Here is a 20,888-nt window from a genome sequence, read left to right on the forward strand (position 1 = left end):
GCAGTTAGACTATTTTGTGATGTGCATTTACAAAGCAACAAGAGCTAGCGTCACTATGTTGGTATGTTGTTTGACTGTGGCATAGCTCTTTTTCCTAATTAATTAAAATTGTTGAGGGACAATATATTGCTTCAGCCAAAGAAAGGGCTTAATTTCTGTGAAAATTTATTTGGAGATTAGAGAAAACAATTCTCTTAAAAAAAAAAAAAAAAAAGGCGTAAGACTAAGTAAATGTGTGTATAACCAAACTTTTGCCTACCAATTTGAAAAAAATTTGTTTGCTGTGTGACACACCAGCAAGTTATATTGATATAGTCTAAATGGCAAAGGTGGCAGTTGTATCAGCTAGCAGGCCATTAATATACTGATGACTTTTTCTATTATAGTCCTGTTTTCTTAGGCAATAAAGTTGACCTATAATAACAAAATATAAAATTTTTAACATCATCAGGTGATGTGAAGATCTCTGAAAATACTCAACTACAGAATTCATTAATTTTTTTCTCACAGTTTAGAGGTGCCAGATATATATATAAAATAAATTATTGTTTAACTACTGACCCTTTGAAATCAGCCAGCCTTCTCTTTGCTGCAATGTAGTGTTGCCAGCAGGTTGCAGGAGGTGGTCAGCACTAGTGATGCCACACCTGGAGTACTGTGTCCGGTTTGGGGCTGCCCAGTATGAGAGACATGGACATACTGGAGAGAGTCTTGGCAAAGGGCCACAAAGAAGATGAAGGCACTGGGGTGTCTCTCCTATGAGGAAAGGCTGAGAAAGCTGGGACTGTTCAGCCTGCAGAAGGCTTAGGGAGATTTCATCAATGTGTATAAGTATCTGAATGGAAGATGTTAACAAGGACAGAGCCAGGCTCTTTTCAGTGGTGCCCGGTGATAGGACTAGAGAGAGTGGGCACAAACTGAAGCACAGGAAGGTCCCTCTGAACATCAGGAAACACTTTTTTTTTTTTACAATGAGGGTGACCAAACACTTGCACAGGTTGCCCAGAGAGGTTGTAGAGTCTCCATCATTGGAGATACTCAAAAGCTGTCTGGACATGGTCCTGGGCAACCAGCTTTAGGTGTCCCTGCTTGATGAGGGGGGGTTGGACCAGATGACATCCAGAGGTCCCTTCCAACCTCAACCAGTCTGTGATTCTGTGTGGGTGCAGCACCACCAGTGTAATTTTTTTTTTCTGGGAAGCTTCCAGGCAACAACTCTGCTGTATTCTCTCATTTGGTGAAACACAGTGGAAGTGATAGCAAAATGATCCCTCAGAGAGGCAAAGCTTATCAGCTAAATGCAAAGCTGAACAAGTTCAAATATTAATATTCAGTTTAAGGTCTAGTCTATCGGAATGAAGAGGCACGATGTTTTTTGCAGTATGTTGCTTCCAAGTGCTTGCTCAGCATCTTGAATCGCCTTAAGGCTGAGAAGAGGACTGACCTCAGGATGTGGAGATTTAAACAGTCTCATTGCTGTATTGTGCAGAAGGAGGATGCTGCTACCTTCTCCCTTCAGATTTACGTCTTGCAGGTGGAATTGCCTCCATAGTACTATCACTGAGCTGGGTGTCTCTTAGACACTACCTATCATCTGGCAGAACTCTTCCTTGCTCATCAAACAGTCTGTTGTAAACCCTGTTTTTGTAGCCTCTCTCTCCCTTATTACAGAATGTAGCTGCCTACTTTAGCACTGAAACCTAGAACTGGACACCCGATTTTATATGCCTTAGTCCTTCAAGATTCAGCAAAAAGCCACTAAAGTAATTGTAAATATGTAATATATATGTATGTACATACATCTGAAGGGTAAACTTTAATTATGATCTATATATAAATTGCATCATTGCTATACTGGAAATATTTTATACTATTTAGCATGCCTTTATAACCAGATTTACTGCATATATAATTAATACAAATTTGTGACATTTTTCCTTTAGATTATCACCTTCAAAATGTAGTATGCATAAGAGGAGGATTTTGTTACTATATATCCTATTTTACACTGAAAAATCTAACACAAAACATTCTTATGGACATATTTTTATTAAATGTGACATAACACACCCATCAATATTTTCAGCACTTCTTAGATCAAATTTTGTATTTTTCCCTATAAATTAAAAAAGTTGACTATTTAAACTACATTAATACGTAGGCTACAGAACACTTTCCAAAATTAAGACTATAGCCCTAAATTTGCACAAATTACAATATCTTTTAGTCTTTTATTTTGATGTGTCAAAACTCAGTTAACAATATAACCTCTGAAAGAAGAAAGATGAAACAGGAAAAGACAAATCTTCATAAAGGAGTAAGGCCACTGTGGCTAACTCTGTGTTACTAGAGTCAATACAGTAGTCACTTTCAATTTCCTAGTTGTCTTGAGGTTTGAAGTTGGTTCCACTAAGGCAAATGCATTTTTGGATGTCCAGAATGACCAGATGTCTTTAGCTGCAAAACCAGTTCTTCTGAATGGACTTTTCAGCTCACCTTACTTCAGAGCCAGGTGACACATAGCATCAGACACCTCTGTTGTGACTTGTGCTGAAGTACTAGCTGGTATAATGTTCAGGTAAATATCATACTGTTGGTCCATACCAAGATAGCTGTCACTCATGAGATACAATGTGTAGATACACCTAAAATGTAAAAAGCAAAATCGTTAGTGTGGAAATTAGGTCTTGACTACTTGGAAAAGATAATCACTAAGAGAACTTAATTTACAAATTGTCATACTTTCCAGGAGTTTCTGGAGTATAAAAAGCAACAGAAACAGTATTTCGATTTCTGACATATCCAGTTCTTTTCAGGGCGATGAGCTCTTTTTTATCGACTTCTCCCAGTATCAAAAACCATCCTTCATCTTTAACTTTGGGGAATCGAGGAGCCACTGCTTTACTCTCTTGCTTTCCCTGTTGGGGAAAAGAAACAGCTTAGTAAAACTAGAAATCACCTTTCCAAAATGCCATTCTTCCCTGAATGAAAACCACCTCTAAACTACATTGTTGTGAATTGTTACCTAAGACTATAATTTAGCCAGACTAAAATATTTTTGTTATTTCTTTTCAGATGAAGTGTTTTTTTTTAAAAAAAATAAAATCACAGTCCACAGAGGAAAAACCCAGAATACAAGATACTATTCTGCTTATTTTGTAAGCTATTAAAACTTGAATGGAAATACTGTTCCCTTTTTGTAATTTCATCTAATATATTCCAAATGCTATTCTCTGCAGAAGGGTTAACTGTAAACCTAGTGTCTTTAAATAAAGCTAAACAATATTGTTCAAGATTAATATAAAGACAAAAACAGCACTTGAAGTCTTTATTTGAGGTTGATATAGCAAAAGGAAAGATTATTTCAGTGATTCTTTAAGACAGTGACTTTACAGCTGGAAGCTGAAGATATAATGATGCACACTCAATCAGCATTCATTTCGTGTTCAGTAGAGGGAAAGGTTTTACTGAAGATTTATACAGAAGAAAATGCACCACCATAGCAATGAAGCTTCAGAAACAGTTTGATCCAGCTGTTTCTTACAAAAGAGGGATCAAATTCTAGGAGAGGTTTGTAATACAGTGATCACTGCACAAAATGCTCCTGCTCCCTTCTTTTCCATGGCTTCTGGTTAGGAACAGTCTCTGTCAGTAACTAACTGGCACAGCAAATAGAACAACTTATGGAGAAGCTTTGACCTTTTTCCTTCCTATAAATGAGATAGATAGTCTCCCCATGAAGCTATGGTGAACTGCAGTAGTCAGGACAAGAAGTCTTTCAGGGAAAAAAGAATACTTTGCAAATATAATTCTTTAACTAAGGTAGGTAAGTTACCTTCAGGATTTACAACAGAACATATGTATCTCTGTTATTATTTTTATCAAAATGAAGTTATCTTAAGAGTCTTAGAACTAGCATCTGAAACTGTTCTCTGCTTACATCTTGAACTTTTCTTCATATCTTAACAAAAATGCTAGTAATTGTTGTTGTTAGTTGTTTGAAATGTTAGAAAAATTCATTAGCAAAATTATAATCATGGTGGTCCATATGCCGCTTATGGTATGCAAATGCCAAAAATGCATCTATAAGTAAGCTATAGCTACAGTGTCAGCAGTGCCTGATTTGAATGCAGGAGGCATGGTCTTAACTCTTCCAAGAGCTGACAAACAGCAAGTTACTGCTGCTATGGGCAGAGCAGTTGGAAACCTGTGCCGCTGCTGGTGTTTCTGGCTTGGCACATGAAGACCTGCTGCGGGCCCAGTGAGGTGACCAGCCCAAGAAGAAATGGGACGTGCTTTAATGGAACAAAGGGGTGGGACTGAAATTTAGGTGTGGAAAAGAATTGTTAAGTAGAAGTTGTTCTAGGAGCTGTTCAAAAAAGCTTCATATGTAAAATATGAGGAAAATATCCTCAGTAAAGGCCTGAGGATGTGTTATGAGTGGAAACATATTTATAGGTATGGGTCTGGTATAGCAGTTTGGAGGTACATGGGAAGCTTATAAATTGTTTTGGGGAAGCAGGATATGCAAGAGCACGAGTGGCAGGAGTTTGGGGCTGGTGAATACTTCAACACTGTCTGTGAAGTTATCATAGCTACTGTCACTGCTTATAGTACCCAAACAAATGAACTTTATGAGTTTCTGGTTTGTAAAAAAACAGTGAGAGAATTTTTTCATTGACTTGAATTGCTCTAGGGTTTTACCTTAAGAGTCTATTTACTATCCTGCTGCAACCTGAAAAACCATTTGCTTCATTACTAACACAGAAAAGGCTTTGAAAGTGTTTATAATTTACATAATACTTAAACCATAAAAAAACCTGTGATGCTGTATAAAGCATTACTGATAATGTAAATGGATTATTGGAAACTTGTGCACTTGGGAAGGAAATGATAAAGTAATCTACCTGATACCCCATCTGGGTTCTCTGCAGATTTACTTGGAGCACATACTCTTGATCAGCATGTAATTTAATCCACCTTTTGTCATCTCGTGCGTCTGTTGTCAAAGAAGGAACAGGCACTTCGTTCTGTGGCTGAACTGGGTCATCCCAACAGCCCTTAATGCTCAGGCTGACGTTTAGAATTGGCAAACGGCACAAGAAATTCCAAGCCTGTAGGAAAAACAGATCCCTGTGGATTACAGGACTATCTATACAATCATTGTCACTGTAACAATAACAATTCAATGTGCACTCTACATATTTATTCTATATTAATAATATTTTATTATGTATTAGAATATCATATATAATTGTGCAACTCTCGATCACAAGCATAAAATACTTTTCATTAACCTCTTACTCTACTTTCTTCTAAGCAAATAAAACAAACGTGAAACTCCTCAAGCACGTTACACGTGCCTCACTAAGATTACTGATGTCTGAACACAGGAAAAATGCCTTACCACTCCCGATTAAAGTATTTTTTTCCTATAAGCCACTTAAAAACTAGTATAATTAAGTTTTAAATTAAACTTCCTTAGCATAATCCATAAAGAACAAGTCACTGCAGTGCTAATTAGCAATGGGCAAACCTCAGAGAGTTCAGAGGATCAGTTCAGATAATTAACCAAAAGTTCAACTGCATATCCAAAGTTATCCCTATTTTTTTTTTTTTAAGGTTTTCTTGCATCGATCTTCACGAACCCTCCTTATAGTCCTCCTGAGGAATCTTAAGTCTCTGTGGTTTCTGATGAACTGCAACAGGCCCTCAACTTTTTCTCATCCTTGTACAGAGAACTGTTGTTAGAGGCATACAATTTGTGTAGCTGAACATGACACTCTCTTCAACCTTAAAGAGGCATCCTGAAAATGTAGTCCTATGTATCTCTCATTTAGGTCTCTATCAGACAAGGAAAAGCAGCTCTGAGAAGTTGTGACGAAGATGGAGGGGAGTAGTGCAGGCTTTCCTTTAGTAAAAAGAAAATCAGCATGTTCACTCAATGAAATTTGTTAGGAAGAAGAAATGGAAAATGGGCTGTGGAATGGAGGCAGTGATTTGCGGCCTCACTATGGCTGAAAAAGATAGATGAGGCTGGCACTGGAAATAAAAACCAAAAGACCAAGAACCACCCTCTGCCCTGCCCTCCTTCCCCTCCACCACCAAAACAAAACAGGAATCAGCACTTCACCCATGTTTTCAAACAACACATATGAAAAGCTAGAGGGTGGGAAGGAGAAGAAGGAAAGAATATTGGTCTTGGTAAAGAGCCAGCAGATGTCAAAATAGGACCTTGTGGGAACAAAGAGGGTAGGCATAGTCGCACGGGCAATACTGGCATGGAACAGAAATGTTTTATCTGGAAAAAGACTAAAGTACATTTTATTTTTCATGTTTTGTTTTGACCATCTTGTGTTTCAACAAAATCTGTTTTCGTTTAGATTTAGATTGTGCTTGATGCGTCTCTGATTACTTTTTTCTGTGCTAGAAGATCTAGAGCCCTAATAAAAGCTCAGTTTGCTTTTTGGAGACATCATGGCCATGGTTCACGCTGACAGTAATGGTATATGTTAATACATAATTAGGGATACAGACCTAAGGTCGCACTGTGTAGGAAAAGGTGGTGCCGTCCCTCTCTCCAATACCCTCCCCTCCAGCTAGCCGCCCCCCTCTCCGTCCCCGATATGTCGGCACTACCATGTTGTGATTGTGCAGCTAGATGGATCAGCTAGCTAATCATTTTGGTGACAGCATGAACTTAGATCAGCTTAAAGCTGATTGTAGAAGCATATTCTCTAATCCTGCGAGTACTCTGAATAAGCATGAACCTTCAGTGCCACTGAAAGAAGTGGTCCAGCCTCCTCCCCTGCTGGCACAAGCATTCACATAGCCACTTGGCTACAGGCCATTCTGACTGTTAGGGAGAGGGTTGGTATGGTCCCTCCTCCCCTCGTCCCCAGATGCTCGCTCCCACCTCCTCCCCTGAACCAGCCACAGCATTTGTGCGGCTGTGCAGTGAGCTGGGTCAGGGGAGGTGAAAATGGCATAGGGAGGGCAGGACTGCCCATTTCGACTGCGGTACAGACTTATGTTGGATTAAAATGGCTGCATTACCAGAGCCTGGCTGAACTAAGCGAGAAAACTGATTTAGGCTAAAAACTAATCTCTCTTTTTTCCCTCTTCTGTGTGCTGCATGAACAGCTGTGTCTGTTCAATGGGGAAGGTGGGGAGGGCCAGCTGTGAGCGCTCAGGAACTGCAGTGTAAAAGCAGGGGACACCGATGAATAGTGCCTTAGCTAAGAAAGGACAGGAAAATTATAACAGAAAATAAACAGCTAGAACATTAAGGGAAAAGAGATTCCTCTTTGTCCCAACTCTGAAAGGCAAAAGGGGGGAAAAAAAGGCAACACCTTGAAGAAGGAGAAAAACCACCACAGACATTCTTCATTAATTAGCTGTTGCCAGGATTTTGCTACATTTAACACACAAGACACTACTAAAATCACCTCCAGCAGATCACACTGGATGAGACAACTTGAGTAGTAACACCTTAACTGGCAAATGATTTTATGTTTAATGTAAAGGTTTTTAAGATGAAGGTTACTGTAGGACCTGTACACACCTACTGTATGAGACTCTCCATGCACAAAAGCAGTGTACTTCTGCTGTGTTCAGTAGAGGCACCCTAATATACACCAACCTGCTGAGCACCCCTTTGGTTATACTTCAGATATCATTTACCTGGAAAACGTTCATGTGCACTATCTCAGAGGACAAGACCTGCTACAATTATGTTAGAACAAAGTTTAATTTCAGCAGAGATCATAATGTATTAACTCCTTTAGGGGCATTACCTGTTGCTCTGTTGAAGACTATGATTTGGTCTGGTTTATACCATGCAACCCCAACATATTATTCTATTTGTCAAAGGCTGTCATGTCTTTATGTAGCTTTTACAGTGCAAACAAACCAAAGTAACTCTGAGTAACTTTCTAATTAGATAAGAAAGTAGTTGTAATGTGTCATTCTCCAGGCCCTGTGTATTTGAAAATTAAAGGCAAAGTTAGTACTGCTTTATCATTGATACAGTATGAACAGCAGGCTGCCTTTTTATCATCCACACAACACGAAGAAAATGAAGAAATGCTTTTCTTACTGAGGAAAAAAGACAAGTAGTAGCAGCTGAAAATGAAAAAGAAGATTACAGGAACACATACTTCCAGGGTAAAAGCAGCTAATACTACAGCAAGGATAATATTTTTTTCAATCTTGAGGTTTCTTTTTTCTCTTTCAATAAGATAAATATCAGCTTAGTATTTTAAAAGGTGCCTAATGCCTAAGTGACTTAGAAACTGAAAAAGATATGTTAAAGAAATATGATTCAGAATGAATCATGGAAACAAACATGGAGCTTAGGCTAAAGATCAGAGTAACAGTCTAAATAGTTTTTGAATTTAGACTGTCAGCTTTTAAAGCCCCACTGACTTTCAATGAGTTTTAGGATTATAACTAACCTTTGGAAAATTAAACTCAGGCTCCCATGTTTGTTAGATGGTTCTTGACAATTCTACTGGTTTTTTTGCTGTATAGGATAAGACAAACACATATTATCTCCTTTTAAATATATCAACATGCCCAGCGTGTGCATGTACATATATACTGTATATATATTTACCTACCAAACCCATAGATTCAAATCATAATCACATGAGAAATTCTTCATGAACCTCTGATAACATCATTAGCATTTTTGCCAATAATCTGTCTCCCCAGGACTTAGCCTAATATTCCAAATCCATGAGCAGCTTCAAGAGCTACTATTTAAAAATTAATTACCAATCTGCTTAAAAGACATTTTCATCTTTCCAAATATGAAGTTTCTTCCTTCTCCTATCTGCCTCAAATTTATGTAAAGCTCAAGCTGGTTTTACCAGTTTCATGCTAGTAACAGGTTTAAGGTATAGGTTCAATATACTGTGAGAAGTAAAAGGTTTGTTAGGAAAAGAACGTTTCTGGCAATTTAGTGGTGTACTTACTACCCTGTTGGACTTTGTTCAGGTCTGGTGCCAGAATGCTAGGCTTAAACTCTGTAATCTTATATTCTTTCTTTATAGAAAATGTATCATAAAGATGCATGCTTTATTGAAGAATTTTTCTCTTGGTTGGCCCCTAGGTGTGCACTGAAAGACTTTACATCTGAAGACACTCGACAAGCAGTCTCAATATGAATTTGAATTCTGTGCAAGGTATTACAATAGTTTTTGGTTTTTTTTTCTGGAAAAAAAAAAAAAAGCCGTAAAGAATATAAAATACTGGTATAAAGGTTTCACATTTGCAATGACCTGCATAATACAGTCATGGCTTTGCTATGCCCAATACGGCCATTCCTAACTCATGGAAATGAAACTTTCTCCTTATGTGATGCTAAGACATTGTGTTTTTCCATCTTATATGTATCTGTATTTACAAACAGATATATAGAGGCATAGAGTCATTCACAGCGTGAATGTACACACCACATACACACAAGCTATTTTTGAAGAAACTGCTAAGACATTTCAATACCAGCCAAACATATTTATCTGAGGATTAATCTTCATCTATTGAATCAGACGAGAACACTGCCATGCATACAATTATTTAATTAGCAGCCAAATCCTCTGCCAGTCAGCAGCCGTTCCAGGCATACTGATGGGGCAGTAGATGCAAATCTCACAGTAGTACTGCTTTTTCTCATTACTACTGCAATTAGCACTTAAATTGATGCTTTAAACATACTAATTTCTGGAATAATTCAGGATTTGTATGTTACCTGGGATCGCCTCACTGCAGAGACGACACCAGATTGCTACGCAAATTGAAGCACTTTTGAGCCAAATAACCATCATCATATCAGACAGAGCCAATTTGCATTTGCTTTTAAAGATAACAGAATGGCAATTTATGCAAATAAATTAAGTAAGTTTACTTCTGAGTTCTCCCTGAACTAATTATAACAATGTTCTAATTTTTTATCACATCTAAAAGTTGGACTGAAATCAATGTGTATTATGTTAGAAATCTGTTGTTAAAGGAAGCCTTGTTTTGATGTCAATACATTTTCTTAATTCAAAATTTTGATGTTAATTTAGTTACAAATGCAGATGTCTGTTATAGACATTTAAGTACTTTTCTTCTTGTTTGCATACTAGTAAAAGGTTTAACTGAAGCTGAACAGTCAAACACAGGACATATTGCTGTCCTTTTAAATATTCAAACAAAAAACATTTGAAGTTTTCATCTTTCGTACATTTCTTTGAAATCACTAGACTTAGCATGCAATGAATACTATGGAATATAGCTGTCCTTTGCCAGGAATGGCTTGAAAATCAAACTGAAAATAAGACTCTAGCAGCCTCAGGATTTTGGAATAGTATTTTTTTCCTCCCCCTGTGATGTGTGAAATTTTCATCTGCTTTTTCTGTTTCAAATAGAAAATGAGTGCTGGATCTTTTACTAAGGGTATTCTCAGGAAAAAAATGGTGTTTGACAGACCACTTCAGAAACCAGTTATGATGACATTTGCAATGCATGTATTCCTAGTGCATAGCTGGCTATGAAAAGGTGGATAACACTCAGCAGATTGAATGACCTAGAGAAGCATCTTTAAAGCAAAGAGATCTGGTAATATCAGCCATAAACCAGACTCTGTTACTGGTTAGCAAGGATTAAGTGAAAATAGTATTATGAAAACAGGCAGAGAAGAACCTTCGTAAAGCTAGCAGTACCTTGAAATTAGAGGAATGAATGTGTTGCACTTTATACAGAACATCACATGATATTTGCTGAGGGGAAGTGAAGTGAGTATTTCTTTTCCCAACTACTCTTCCTTTCCAATCACATTGATAACGACCAAATGGATAGAAAGTATTACCTGTGAAATGTGTGCTGTTTGCAATTCACTGTCCACAATGGAAGCAAAAACATTCTCTTTTCCTTCGCAGGCAGCCATTAGTTCGGGAAGACACTCAATAGGTCCTTGGTAACCTCCATACACACTCTTCCTTTTGCCTTGGCTCCACTTCCTGATACAGACAGCAAAACATATGCCCAGGGAGGGAAAGCAAACATTTGTTTTCAGTTGTTTTGGTGGTAAAACTTGATACTGCTTTCTGTTATTAAATGTTGGTCATTTATTTTTGGGTAGCGTTAATTACTGCATCATCTAGGCGTCTATAGAGCTTAGCATTATCTATGATATTAAGATGGATACTAATGTATTTTTATAATGGATTAAAATAAAGAGATAATTAATATACAGAGTTAGATTTGTTAGGACTTGGAACCCTTCCAGTGATCTCTTGTTAATTTGTCTCGAATCATGGTTCTCAAAATAATCTGTGGGAGTTAATTAATCAATGAATATTGAAAACAGAAACAGAAATTCCATTTGGGAAAGCATCACTGTGAAAGAATGAGTTCTGCTTCTGGCGCATTAATGAACGTTCTCGAGCACAACAATGACATTCAAACACAATCAGCAGTCAGAAGTGGAATGAAATTGCAAACCTGCAAATGCTTAAAAGAATTACATACCGAAAAAGGTGAAGGTGGTGTAGCTCTATATTGGGCAAAGTAAGCAGGGAGGAGTCATGTATCCATCTGCCCTGAACCACCATCTGCACCAGATTGGTTATATTCAGAGCAGTTACCAGCCAGCCATGATGTGCTGCAACATCCAGCATTGCCTAATCAAAAGAGACATATATATATTAAAAAAAAGAGAATGCAAGTATAATTGTGTACCTGGTTCATGCAAGTAAGAGCATTTATTTAATGTTTAACATACAGGAATTTCTAGGCCTTCAACTTCAACCTCTACTGATGGCAGTAGGCATCTTTTGAATTAACCTTGAAAAAAGATGGATTAAGTCATGCATCATCATCAACTCTTACCCTTGAAAAGATAATTTACACCATGTTTGTGGGGGTGAGAGCAGACAGTGGGATCTTTTCCTTACAAATAACCTCTCTTTTACATAATCCAACTCAGAATGAAAGGAATACGTCTCAAAGTTTACTGTAAAGGAAGAAGTTACAATTAACTGTAGTATTGGTTTATATTGTGACATGAGAGCTGTGCCAGAATTGCACAATTATTCAAAAATCCTTGAACTATTGAAGAACAACATCATATTTACATTCAAAAATTAATACTAATGTCACTTACCAGTAGCAGTTATTATTCCCAATTTAACCTAAGGACTTAAAACATCTCTTGAATTGGACTAGATAAAAAGACTAAAATTTAGCTTAATGAGTATTTTTGAGGTTTTGTTCAACACTGACCCCTAACTTGAGATCTTGAAGAAAGATTACAAAATAGCTAATAGTTTAGCTAGGGTGAGTAAGAGCAGTCAGAAATAACATGGATTTCACCCTTTGCATTGTGAACAGTTGACTATCTTGAGAATGAGGCTGTCTCTCCTTTGGCATCTCTATCCTGAATCTGAAAAGCCTTCCCAAAGTACATAAAAAACCCAAGCAAACACCTCCCCCCCGCCATGCAGCTACACATCACACTTTAAAGTGTTAGCAATCATCCTGCCTTCCATGTCTCATGAGCTTCTGTCCATTTCTACTTACTATGTTTTCAACAATCCAAGTAAAAGGTATACTATAAGTATCACTAGCATAAAGATCTAAATCTGCAAAATTCATTATGGATTGTGCATTGCGAGTGGCCCTATTGACACGAAAAAATTGTTATGCTTGCTTTTTTCCTCACTGGACTTAAATTCTGTTTGGTTAGTCTGAAAGAGAATTTAAAATTTCTTCCAAAGGAGAAAGGACCAAACATGAGCTTTTGTTTTCAAGTTTTTTTTTTTTTAAATAGTAAATGCAGTTATTTGCATATATAGTATACTTTTCACCCTGTCTAGAGTACATTAAAACAATTATTATGATTTATAGAAGCATTTCGGCTGGTGAAAAAAATTCTAATATGTTAGTTGTCTTGCTTATTTTGTTGTTTATACCATTATGATCACAATAAAGTGTGCGTCCTCACATTACAACACTCTAATTCAGTAGAAAGTCATGTATTTAAAAGTGGTTTGCCTTGTAAGGAATTTGGAATTTGATTAAAATACTAGAAAACATTTTTTAAGAAAGCAAGAAGAGAGTCTGGTATATTGAATAGTTTCAACACTTCTTAATACCATTTTCTTGGTATTAAGAGAGTTGTAGTTTGATTTTAGGACTAAGCTTAAGATCTTTCCATGGGTTTTTCTTTTAAAGACAAATGATTTTGTCTGATACTTCCTTAGACAGCAGATACCTGCATCGTTTTAACTTATTTTCCAGCCACTAGTGTAATGAGGAGAAGCTGTCTATGTAAGTCTTTACATTTAATCAAATGTTTTACAGACAAACAAAAGGCAGCATTTACTTAAGGCAAACTAAACAGTGAAATCTTCTTTAAACAAAGGAGTTGTTTACACACGCAGAGCTATTTCAATTAAATTACACTGATTCTGGTGAAATACTGAGTTTAAAGACACAAGTTAGTTGCAGTGCTGGCCAGTCACAGAGTTTATTTTAGCAGTTTACAATGCAATTTCAACAGGTTTTATTCCAGATTGGGGTGATAAGATCAGTGACACTTAGAAAAACATTTAAAGTGTTACCCTGTATTACACAAATGTCTCATTTCTCATGAATTGTGGATAAAGTGCATTTCAGCTAATAAAGATCTAGATTTAACGTTTAACTTGTCTTTTTTGAAGGAAAAGCCACAGCACCCTGAAACACTCTAATAACATTTCTAGTGACCCTAGAAATAGTACCTCACAGCACAACATTAATGGCTTTCTTTTTCTGTCTTTTCACTTGGCCTGCCAAGGTGATTTCCAGGCACGATTATTTTTACCAAATAGAAAATAAAATTATGTTAGAAATCACATTTGAAAGGAGCAGCTTCATGGCCTGTAGATTTATGCGTTGGTTCACATGATTTTTAGTCAGATAAAGAGGGAATTGTTCTCAGCATGTATCAGAGTGAAGTCCACCTTCTAAACTTACAGGGCAAGTCGCTCTTTACCCGCTTCCACATTTTAAAATATATTGAAGCCTACACACACGGCACAGTCTGTGTCTCTGAGCGTGTTGCTGAGACAGTACAGTATCTCCCTCCTATCCTCCACTACCTGATTCTTGTTCTTTCCTTTCTGCTATTCTGACACAGCCCGAAACATCATGTTCCTCAATGACAAGACTGCTGTATATACATGAAGAATAATGGGTGTACAGATATCCTGTCTTTTCCATGAGCAGCAAGAAGAAACAGTAAGTTGTATATTTAGTCAGCATGAAGCAGTGGTATTTTCATAAAATGCTTCTGAGGATACATGCATAACACTGTTTTCATTGTTTTCTTTCTTTCCTTTTTTTTTTTTTTTTTTTAAAATCTATTCCCCTACCCCCACCCCTTTTAACAGAGGTTTGAAAAGGGGAAAGGAAGAGAGAAGACGTAAGAGAAAGACAAATCTAAAACAAGCTAGACACTGAAATTAACTGGAGGATCCTTTCACATAGAAAATCTCCTAGAAATTGATAGAGGCCTACAGATAGATATCCCGTAGGGAGTAAGGAAAGCCTGTGTGTGTGAGACTCTGTGTTCCACATTGTTATAATGAATCCACATGGCAAATCCTCTTTTCCTCCTTATTTTCTGCTTCTTCACCCATAGAATTTATTCACAGCATCTCTATCTGGATGTGAAATCCAAGACAGTGACATTGTGAAAAAGTCAGAACAATGGTAAAGTTGGCTTGTTTCATCTGCTGCCTTGGAAACCCACACACGTTTCATTTTCTGCTAAGTGTAAAACACAGATGCTTGATACTTATATGGTTATTGAAATTCCTATAAATACTCAAGGTATCAAATTGAGTCATTCCCCTATCTCCAAATTAGCTACATAAAATGTAGCAACAAAATAAAGAAAATAATATAAAAGGCAAAAGAAAAAAAGCTAAGTATTTAATATTTATGTTATCTGATGAATAACATTTAGTCTCTTTAGTTTCTCCAGTTGCTACTTGTTTGGTTTGTTGTTGTTGTTGTTTTTAAGTACTAACCAGTATAATCGTAATTTCTAAATATCTTATAGTTGATAAGATTGGAACGATTAAGAATATTATTCTAAACTGAGAAATGGCACAAATTGGTTATCTGCCTTTCTAGCCTCCCAATTTCATGCCAACACAGGATAACTTCATCACAGAGAAAAAAATAAGAGAAGAGGACAGCGAGTGCAAAAAATAAACCAACAAAACTGTAAAGATGCTTTTACTTACAGAAAAAAGATACAAATATTTTTTGGTAAACCAACAAATTGAAAAAAAAAAAGCCCTAAGCCCACTACTTTTTAACCTAAAGCAGAAAAGATGGGGTAAACAGATGGAGTCAAGGGAACTGTTGCTTGTTATAATGAAAAATATGCTTACCATCAGCCTGTTTGGGCCTCTTCCTGCACTTAGGAGAATAAAAGCAGAGGCCTATACCGAGACAGGTTTTATTGAAGGAATCAGGCGTTAGCTTTTAAGCCTTTCAAGTGTCATACTTGGACAACAACAAAGTAATAATAGCAGTTAGTGACACATCCTTTAACATTTTGTCTGTCATTATCAAAAATACCTTGGCTTGTACCAACATGGGTAGCAACAAGCTATAAACCATGGCATGGGTAGGACAAAAAAGCTGATGCTCAGTAACTGATTGATGTAGGTATACCTGTCAGGTATGGCAAAAATTTTCATTTTGATGATATTCCGAATTGAATATCAAAATGTTTGGATCAAAATCTTGTTCTTTCTTTCTTCATTCCAGAAGTACATTAATATGAAACCCTCAGCATCTATTATCAGGTTTCTATCATCTTATTTTCAGGAGCAGTGGTTGGTTGTCCTTAAGGTACTGAATTACTTAAACTGATCAAATTGTACCTTTCTGGTCTAACATGAAGCTCAGATTTAACAGTCTCTCTCTTTTTAGCCAAAGTTACTACCGATGCTTGGAATTTCAATTATGGTTTATAATTCCTTAGCTGGAGGGAAAGCAAAGATGGAGGCAAGATGTGGGAGAGGTGAGTGTGTGGAACACTCACTGATAGCAAAACATTGCTTTTCTTTGGTGTTTTTAAGCACTCTGAATATATGCTCAAAACAACAGATAGTAAATTGTTCCATAATAAACATATCTGCTCCACTCCCCCCCCTTCCCCATTAAGATTTGTCTAGGAACTAAAATATCCTGATTGCAAAATCTTTTATTTTAGAAACTTTTTTGCAAAGTTTTAACACTGTTTTTGGTATTACTTTCACATCAGTCATTTGAAAGCCAGATAGTCTGGATCACTCTTGTACGACTGGATAGGTGGCAGGGGAACAGAGACTGTACAATTGGCAGAATATCTGATCTACTCAAATGAATTAAATAGCTTTTTCCTTTAAGATAAGTTATTGAAGTGTTAAAATGAAACAGCTTGCATTTTATTAGGAGACTGCATACTGCTTGGAATAATTGCTTCTTCTGCTTGAAGTCACCTGTCATATAACTGTGAATATACTAAGCATTTTTACTTAAATACTGTAAATATAAATGTAATTGTAAAAATTGTAAATATAAATGTCGATATTTTGTGGCTAAATTATATTTAAGGAAAGTCGCAATGAAGCTAAATGAACAATGATAACTGCTCTGGACACAGAGGCTAGCTAAGGGAGACTAAGGTAATGTAAGAAGTGCCATTCCAGCTGAGAATTACATCTGTGATTACTAAGCTAAAAGTTGACTGCCTACAGTGATGCCATTGGTGGTAATGACTTGGTGGATGGGGGCCGAAACTTCAGGAGCACTCAGGGTGAGTTTCCTGGCTCAAATTTATCCACTCTTAAAAGATTAATTTTATTTTTTGTATGAGTGCTTCACAGGCTATGACACTTTCTTGAGTGCTTCATTCGGGAAACTGAAGGTTGGTACACTAATGTATACAGCCCTCTATACAAAATGACATTCACCTTAGACTTGTAAGTTTATGTAATGTAAATCCAACACATTCTCAGCCAAACAAATATAAGTCTTTCTTACTCTGCAGTGGTGCTTTGAGGAAGTAAACAGGTATTTAAAAGAAATAAACTGTGTAAGACTAAAATACTTCAAACCGGTATCGCACAGTTACATCAAAAAGCAGAGTTAAGGCTGTTTCTGTACCTGAATTTGTGTATAGTATTTCAATATCAAATAATCAAAATATCCCCACTCTTGTCTTCACTGCATGATAATATAAATTCTGTTGTCTAGGACTAAACTTCAGTTAGAATACAAGTTAAAATCATTAGAATGGTGCCTAACTACAGCTGTTTAGGACTACAGAGTTTATATGACAAATATTTATAGATAATAATATGCAAAAGTGTATGCATTTTACCCATTTTTCTGAAAACTATGAATTCAGAATAATAATAATCATACTTTTTTGCACACGCTTCAAATGTAGGAAAACTTCCAATATGTAATATTATATTATGATCCACATGTGACTTGAGATCATACTACTACAAGTAAAATATTTTTCCAGATGTTAAAGCATGCCATGTACTATAAGTTTAATGTTTTTATATAAATCATGATTATGATGCTTCAATTATATACCCCAGAAACAACAACTGACTTGAAAAGTTGGAATTTATTTGAAGAAGTCTTACAGAGGGTTTTAAGGTCACTACCTTTTTTATGTCATATATTGGCAAAAGAGGCATCTACAGAACCTTTGCACTTCGGAGATCTAGTCCAAGATTACTTTTTAGAAATGTATTAATTTGGGGAGGGAGAGGAGGTCTTTCAGATTAATTAAATCAGACTCATACATCTGTATAGTTTCAGCCTACAGACAACCCCCCTTACACCCCCCCCCCCCTTGTACTTTATCAGAGATACAGCGAATAAGATGTAATTAATCCTATTCAGGAGGCACTCCTTTTATACTGCCCTCTGCATCCCCCTTTCCTTCACTTTTTTTTACAAGCATATTCAGCTCCCTCTTCCATATGCTCTTCTACCCCCTACGAGAGACTAATTCTTCATTCTCCCATCATCATAAAGGTCTCACTGATGTATGCAAATTATGACCTTCCTAGCTGCTTTGTAAGATTCCTATCCCTGTGTTCTCCTTTAGCCTCCATAGTAACATTATTAGTACGATCAGAACCAGGGAAAGGACAAATCACTTACTGTCTACATTTAGTGGAGTGCAACCCTTGGGTTCTTACTGACTTTTTTTTTTGATAGTATTACAGAGATAAAAGCAGCTATGGAATGTGATACCAGCAATGTAAACTTGGTAGGGCATAACCCAACATGTTCAGAACTTGAGTCCCAATATCCAATTTATTTTCAAATTATTAATTAATAAATTGATATTCTCCACTATGCTAGTGAGCTGGAAATACAGTAAAATGTTTTTGATAAAAATGTCTTGGCAAGAAATCCCAGTTTCCTAGCATAAACAATGTCTTAAAGATGGCATTTGTTCCAAATCGTACACAAATTTACCAAACCCATGAAAAATATACAGCATCTTTCTCATAATAAAATCACCCTCTTTAAAGTCAGTTTCAAAGTAGTAATATAATATTTTTTCAATAATTAAAAATTTTTGAGTGCATTCACAAGAATCCTTTTCAACAGCAACAGTTATTCCCAGTAACTTTCTCCTGAACTTTTAGCCCCATAAGGTTAGCATTCAGGAAGCTCAGCTGCTGTCTAACAAACTTAATTAATCAAAAAGTCATTTCCGAGCTGTAACTATGAGTAAAAGTGCTTCAAGTGTGCTAGCAAGCCTACAAGTTAATCAAAATGCTAATGCAGTACAAATTAAAGTTGTGATTAACATTTCACAGTAGCTGCTTAAGTGAATTGATCACACAAATGGGTTAAGCATTACTCATTTCCTCCAGCCCCAACTGGGAAAAGGTTTGTCATGGGTGGGGGAGGGATTATATATAAGCAGCACCAAATCATCATTAAACTGTGACCAAGATGCTTCCATACACCAGTTCACCAATTATCCATAGCAAGCAAAACCCCAACACCACTGCCACAAAGGTAACCCTCCCTTCTCCCACATATATACCTATAAACCACAAGCAGGCAGCAAGTAATTCCACCCCAACATGTCCAGGTACTTCCACTACACAGCTATCCATTGCTGTTTAGTACCTATAAATGAGCATTACCGTCCAGTATATGCACTACAGGTTTTCTGATCATTCTATTATTTCTACCCTCCTAATGTGGAATAATAGCCATCCAACCATGAAAGCAGCCAGTAGGTAAGTAAAATTGCAAACATGGTGCTATCACTGGAATATTACCGCATACACAAAGAATACGTGTAGTAGCTAAAGAGATACGGCCTTTGCTCTTCACTTGTTTCTGAATAATCCTCTGCATTTTCAAGTTAATTTGATTCTCTTCCCTTCCTTCAGTAAAGCTGCCCACTTATTTATAGTTGCCAATGCACCCATTAAAGCAATTATCTCTTTCCCTTGGCGCTTCTGGACAAATCTTACATACACAACTGTAAAATAGGCCATTCCTGTAACTCCCACCACCTTGCAGCACGTAATTGGCACACCTGCACTAACAATAGACAACATATGAGCTCAAAGCACACTTAGGATCTTTAAGGACAACTCCATTTCCTCATGGGCAGGAAAACAAACGATCCAAGGGATATGGCTCCCCAAGTCAATAGTTTTAGTGGCTGTTATGAACTGAGGAGGCTTGGGGAGGATGGGAAGTCCAGAGCTGAGGGACATTCTCGTTCTTTTAGTCTGGGAACTGCAGCTTGGGCACCTCCGCTGGTTGCAGCTGTGCTGATACAGCAGGAAAGTACCTTTTGCCTGAGGAGCAGTGCATACAGCTCCCACCATCAGCCAGAACAGTCTGCGGTTCAGTAGGGTAAGCATTTCATACGTAAGCTAGCTCTTAAAACACAGCTGAATTGGGCAGCATATTTGTGCAATACTTGATGACCCTGAACATGTACTACAAACTTGATTCTCATAAGCAGAACTGTAGCAAAAGCTGCAATTTAAATGACCAGAAACAACTTATTTACTTCAACTGTTTTAGTATGGGTAAAGCGGTGTTACACACGTCATCGTCCAGCTAAGGAAATGTGGCTCTTAATCCAAAGAGTTTTTCATTTCCTGTCAAAATTAGATTCTCTAGAGGAGTAACATGACGGGGAAGGACAGGCCATCAGTGACAGTGTTACAAGGTCCTCGTTTCAGGGATGTGCCTGTTTCCCATGCAAACTAGTCTTTATTCTGCAGTTTGGAATCTGACTTCATGTCCATCTTCTCTCAGTGCACAGGTACCCTACTGAGATGTGTTTAACACATCCATAGGTAAACACTTCTCAAAGGTTAAGGCTGAGTTCCATGGCAGTTCTGCTCCTGGCAATATTAAAATATTTTATCAATGATTATACTACAAGTGGAGGCTTGTGGCCAATCCCAACGCAAAGCCAGCAGTCCCTTTCCTAGAAGAGACTGCCCTGCTGAATCTGAGACTGGTGGTATTACTGCCTCAATTATTCATTTCAATTAATGCAAATATAGGCAATAGTCTTAAAACAGCAGAGTAAGAACTGATCGCTGAATACACAGTCACAAAATATAAGGCTTGACAAAAGAAGTAAAAAAGAGATTAGATTTAGTCTGTTTCACGTATTCTTAAATCAGAGATAGGAAAAAAGGTAGGGTATTGTCTTTACAATAATAATTATATTCTACAAAAATATTAGACAAATAATTTCATTAGAATTTTTATTCTTTGACGTTCTTCTGCAAGAAGTGGAGAAGTGTGTGATTTTGAGCAGCTACTGGAGTGCTGAG

At 37.0% G+C, this 20,888-nt stretch overlaps 1 protein-coding gene across 1 annotated transcript in view; it reads right to left on the minus strand.

Moving 5' to 3' along the window:
* Positions 1-2,030: 2,030 nt before the first annotated feature.
* ASCC3 (activating signal cointegrator 1 complex subunit 3) overlaps positions 2,031-20,888 on the minus strand; it is a 283,091-nt gene continuing 264,233 nt past the window's right edge. The window contains exons 38-42 of the mRNA XM_069804940.1: positions 11,518-11,669; positions 10,856-11,006; positions 4,908-5,114; positions 2,743-2,918; positions 2,031-2,645 (exon numbers count right to left, since the gene is read on the minus strand). Coding sequence (XP_069661041.1) covers positions 2,498-2,645; positions 2,743-2,918; positions 4,908-5,114; positions 10,856-11,006; positions 11,518-11,669 — 834 coding nt within the window. The 3' untranslated portion in view covers positions 2,031-2,497. The remainder of the gene's footprint in view (positions 2,646-2,742; positions 2,919-4,907; positions 5,115-10,855; positions 11,007-11,517; positions 11,670-20,888) is intronic.

This window comes from Haliaeetus albicilla, chromosome 17 (genome assembly GCF_947461875.1).
Source record: "Haliaeetus albicilla chromosome 17, bHalAlb1.1, whole genome shotgun sequence".
NCBI classification, from domain to species: Eukaryota; Metazoa; Chordata; class Aves; order Accipitriformes; family Accipitridae; genus Haliaeetus; species Haliaeetus albicilla.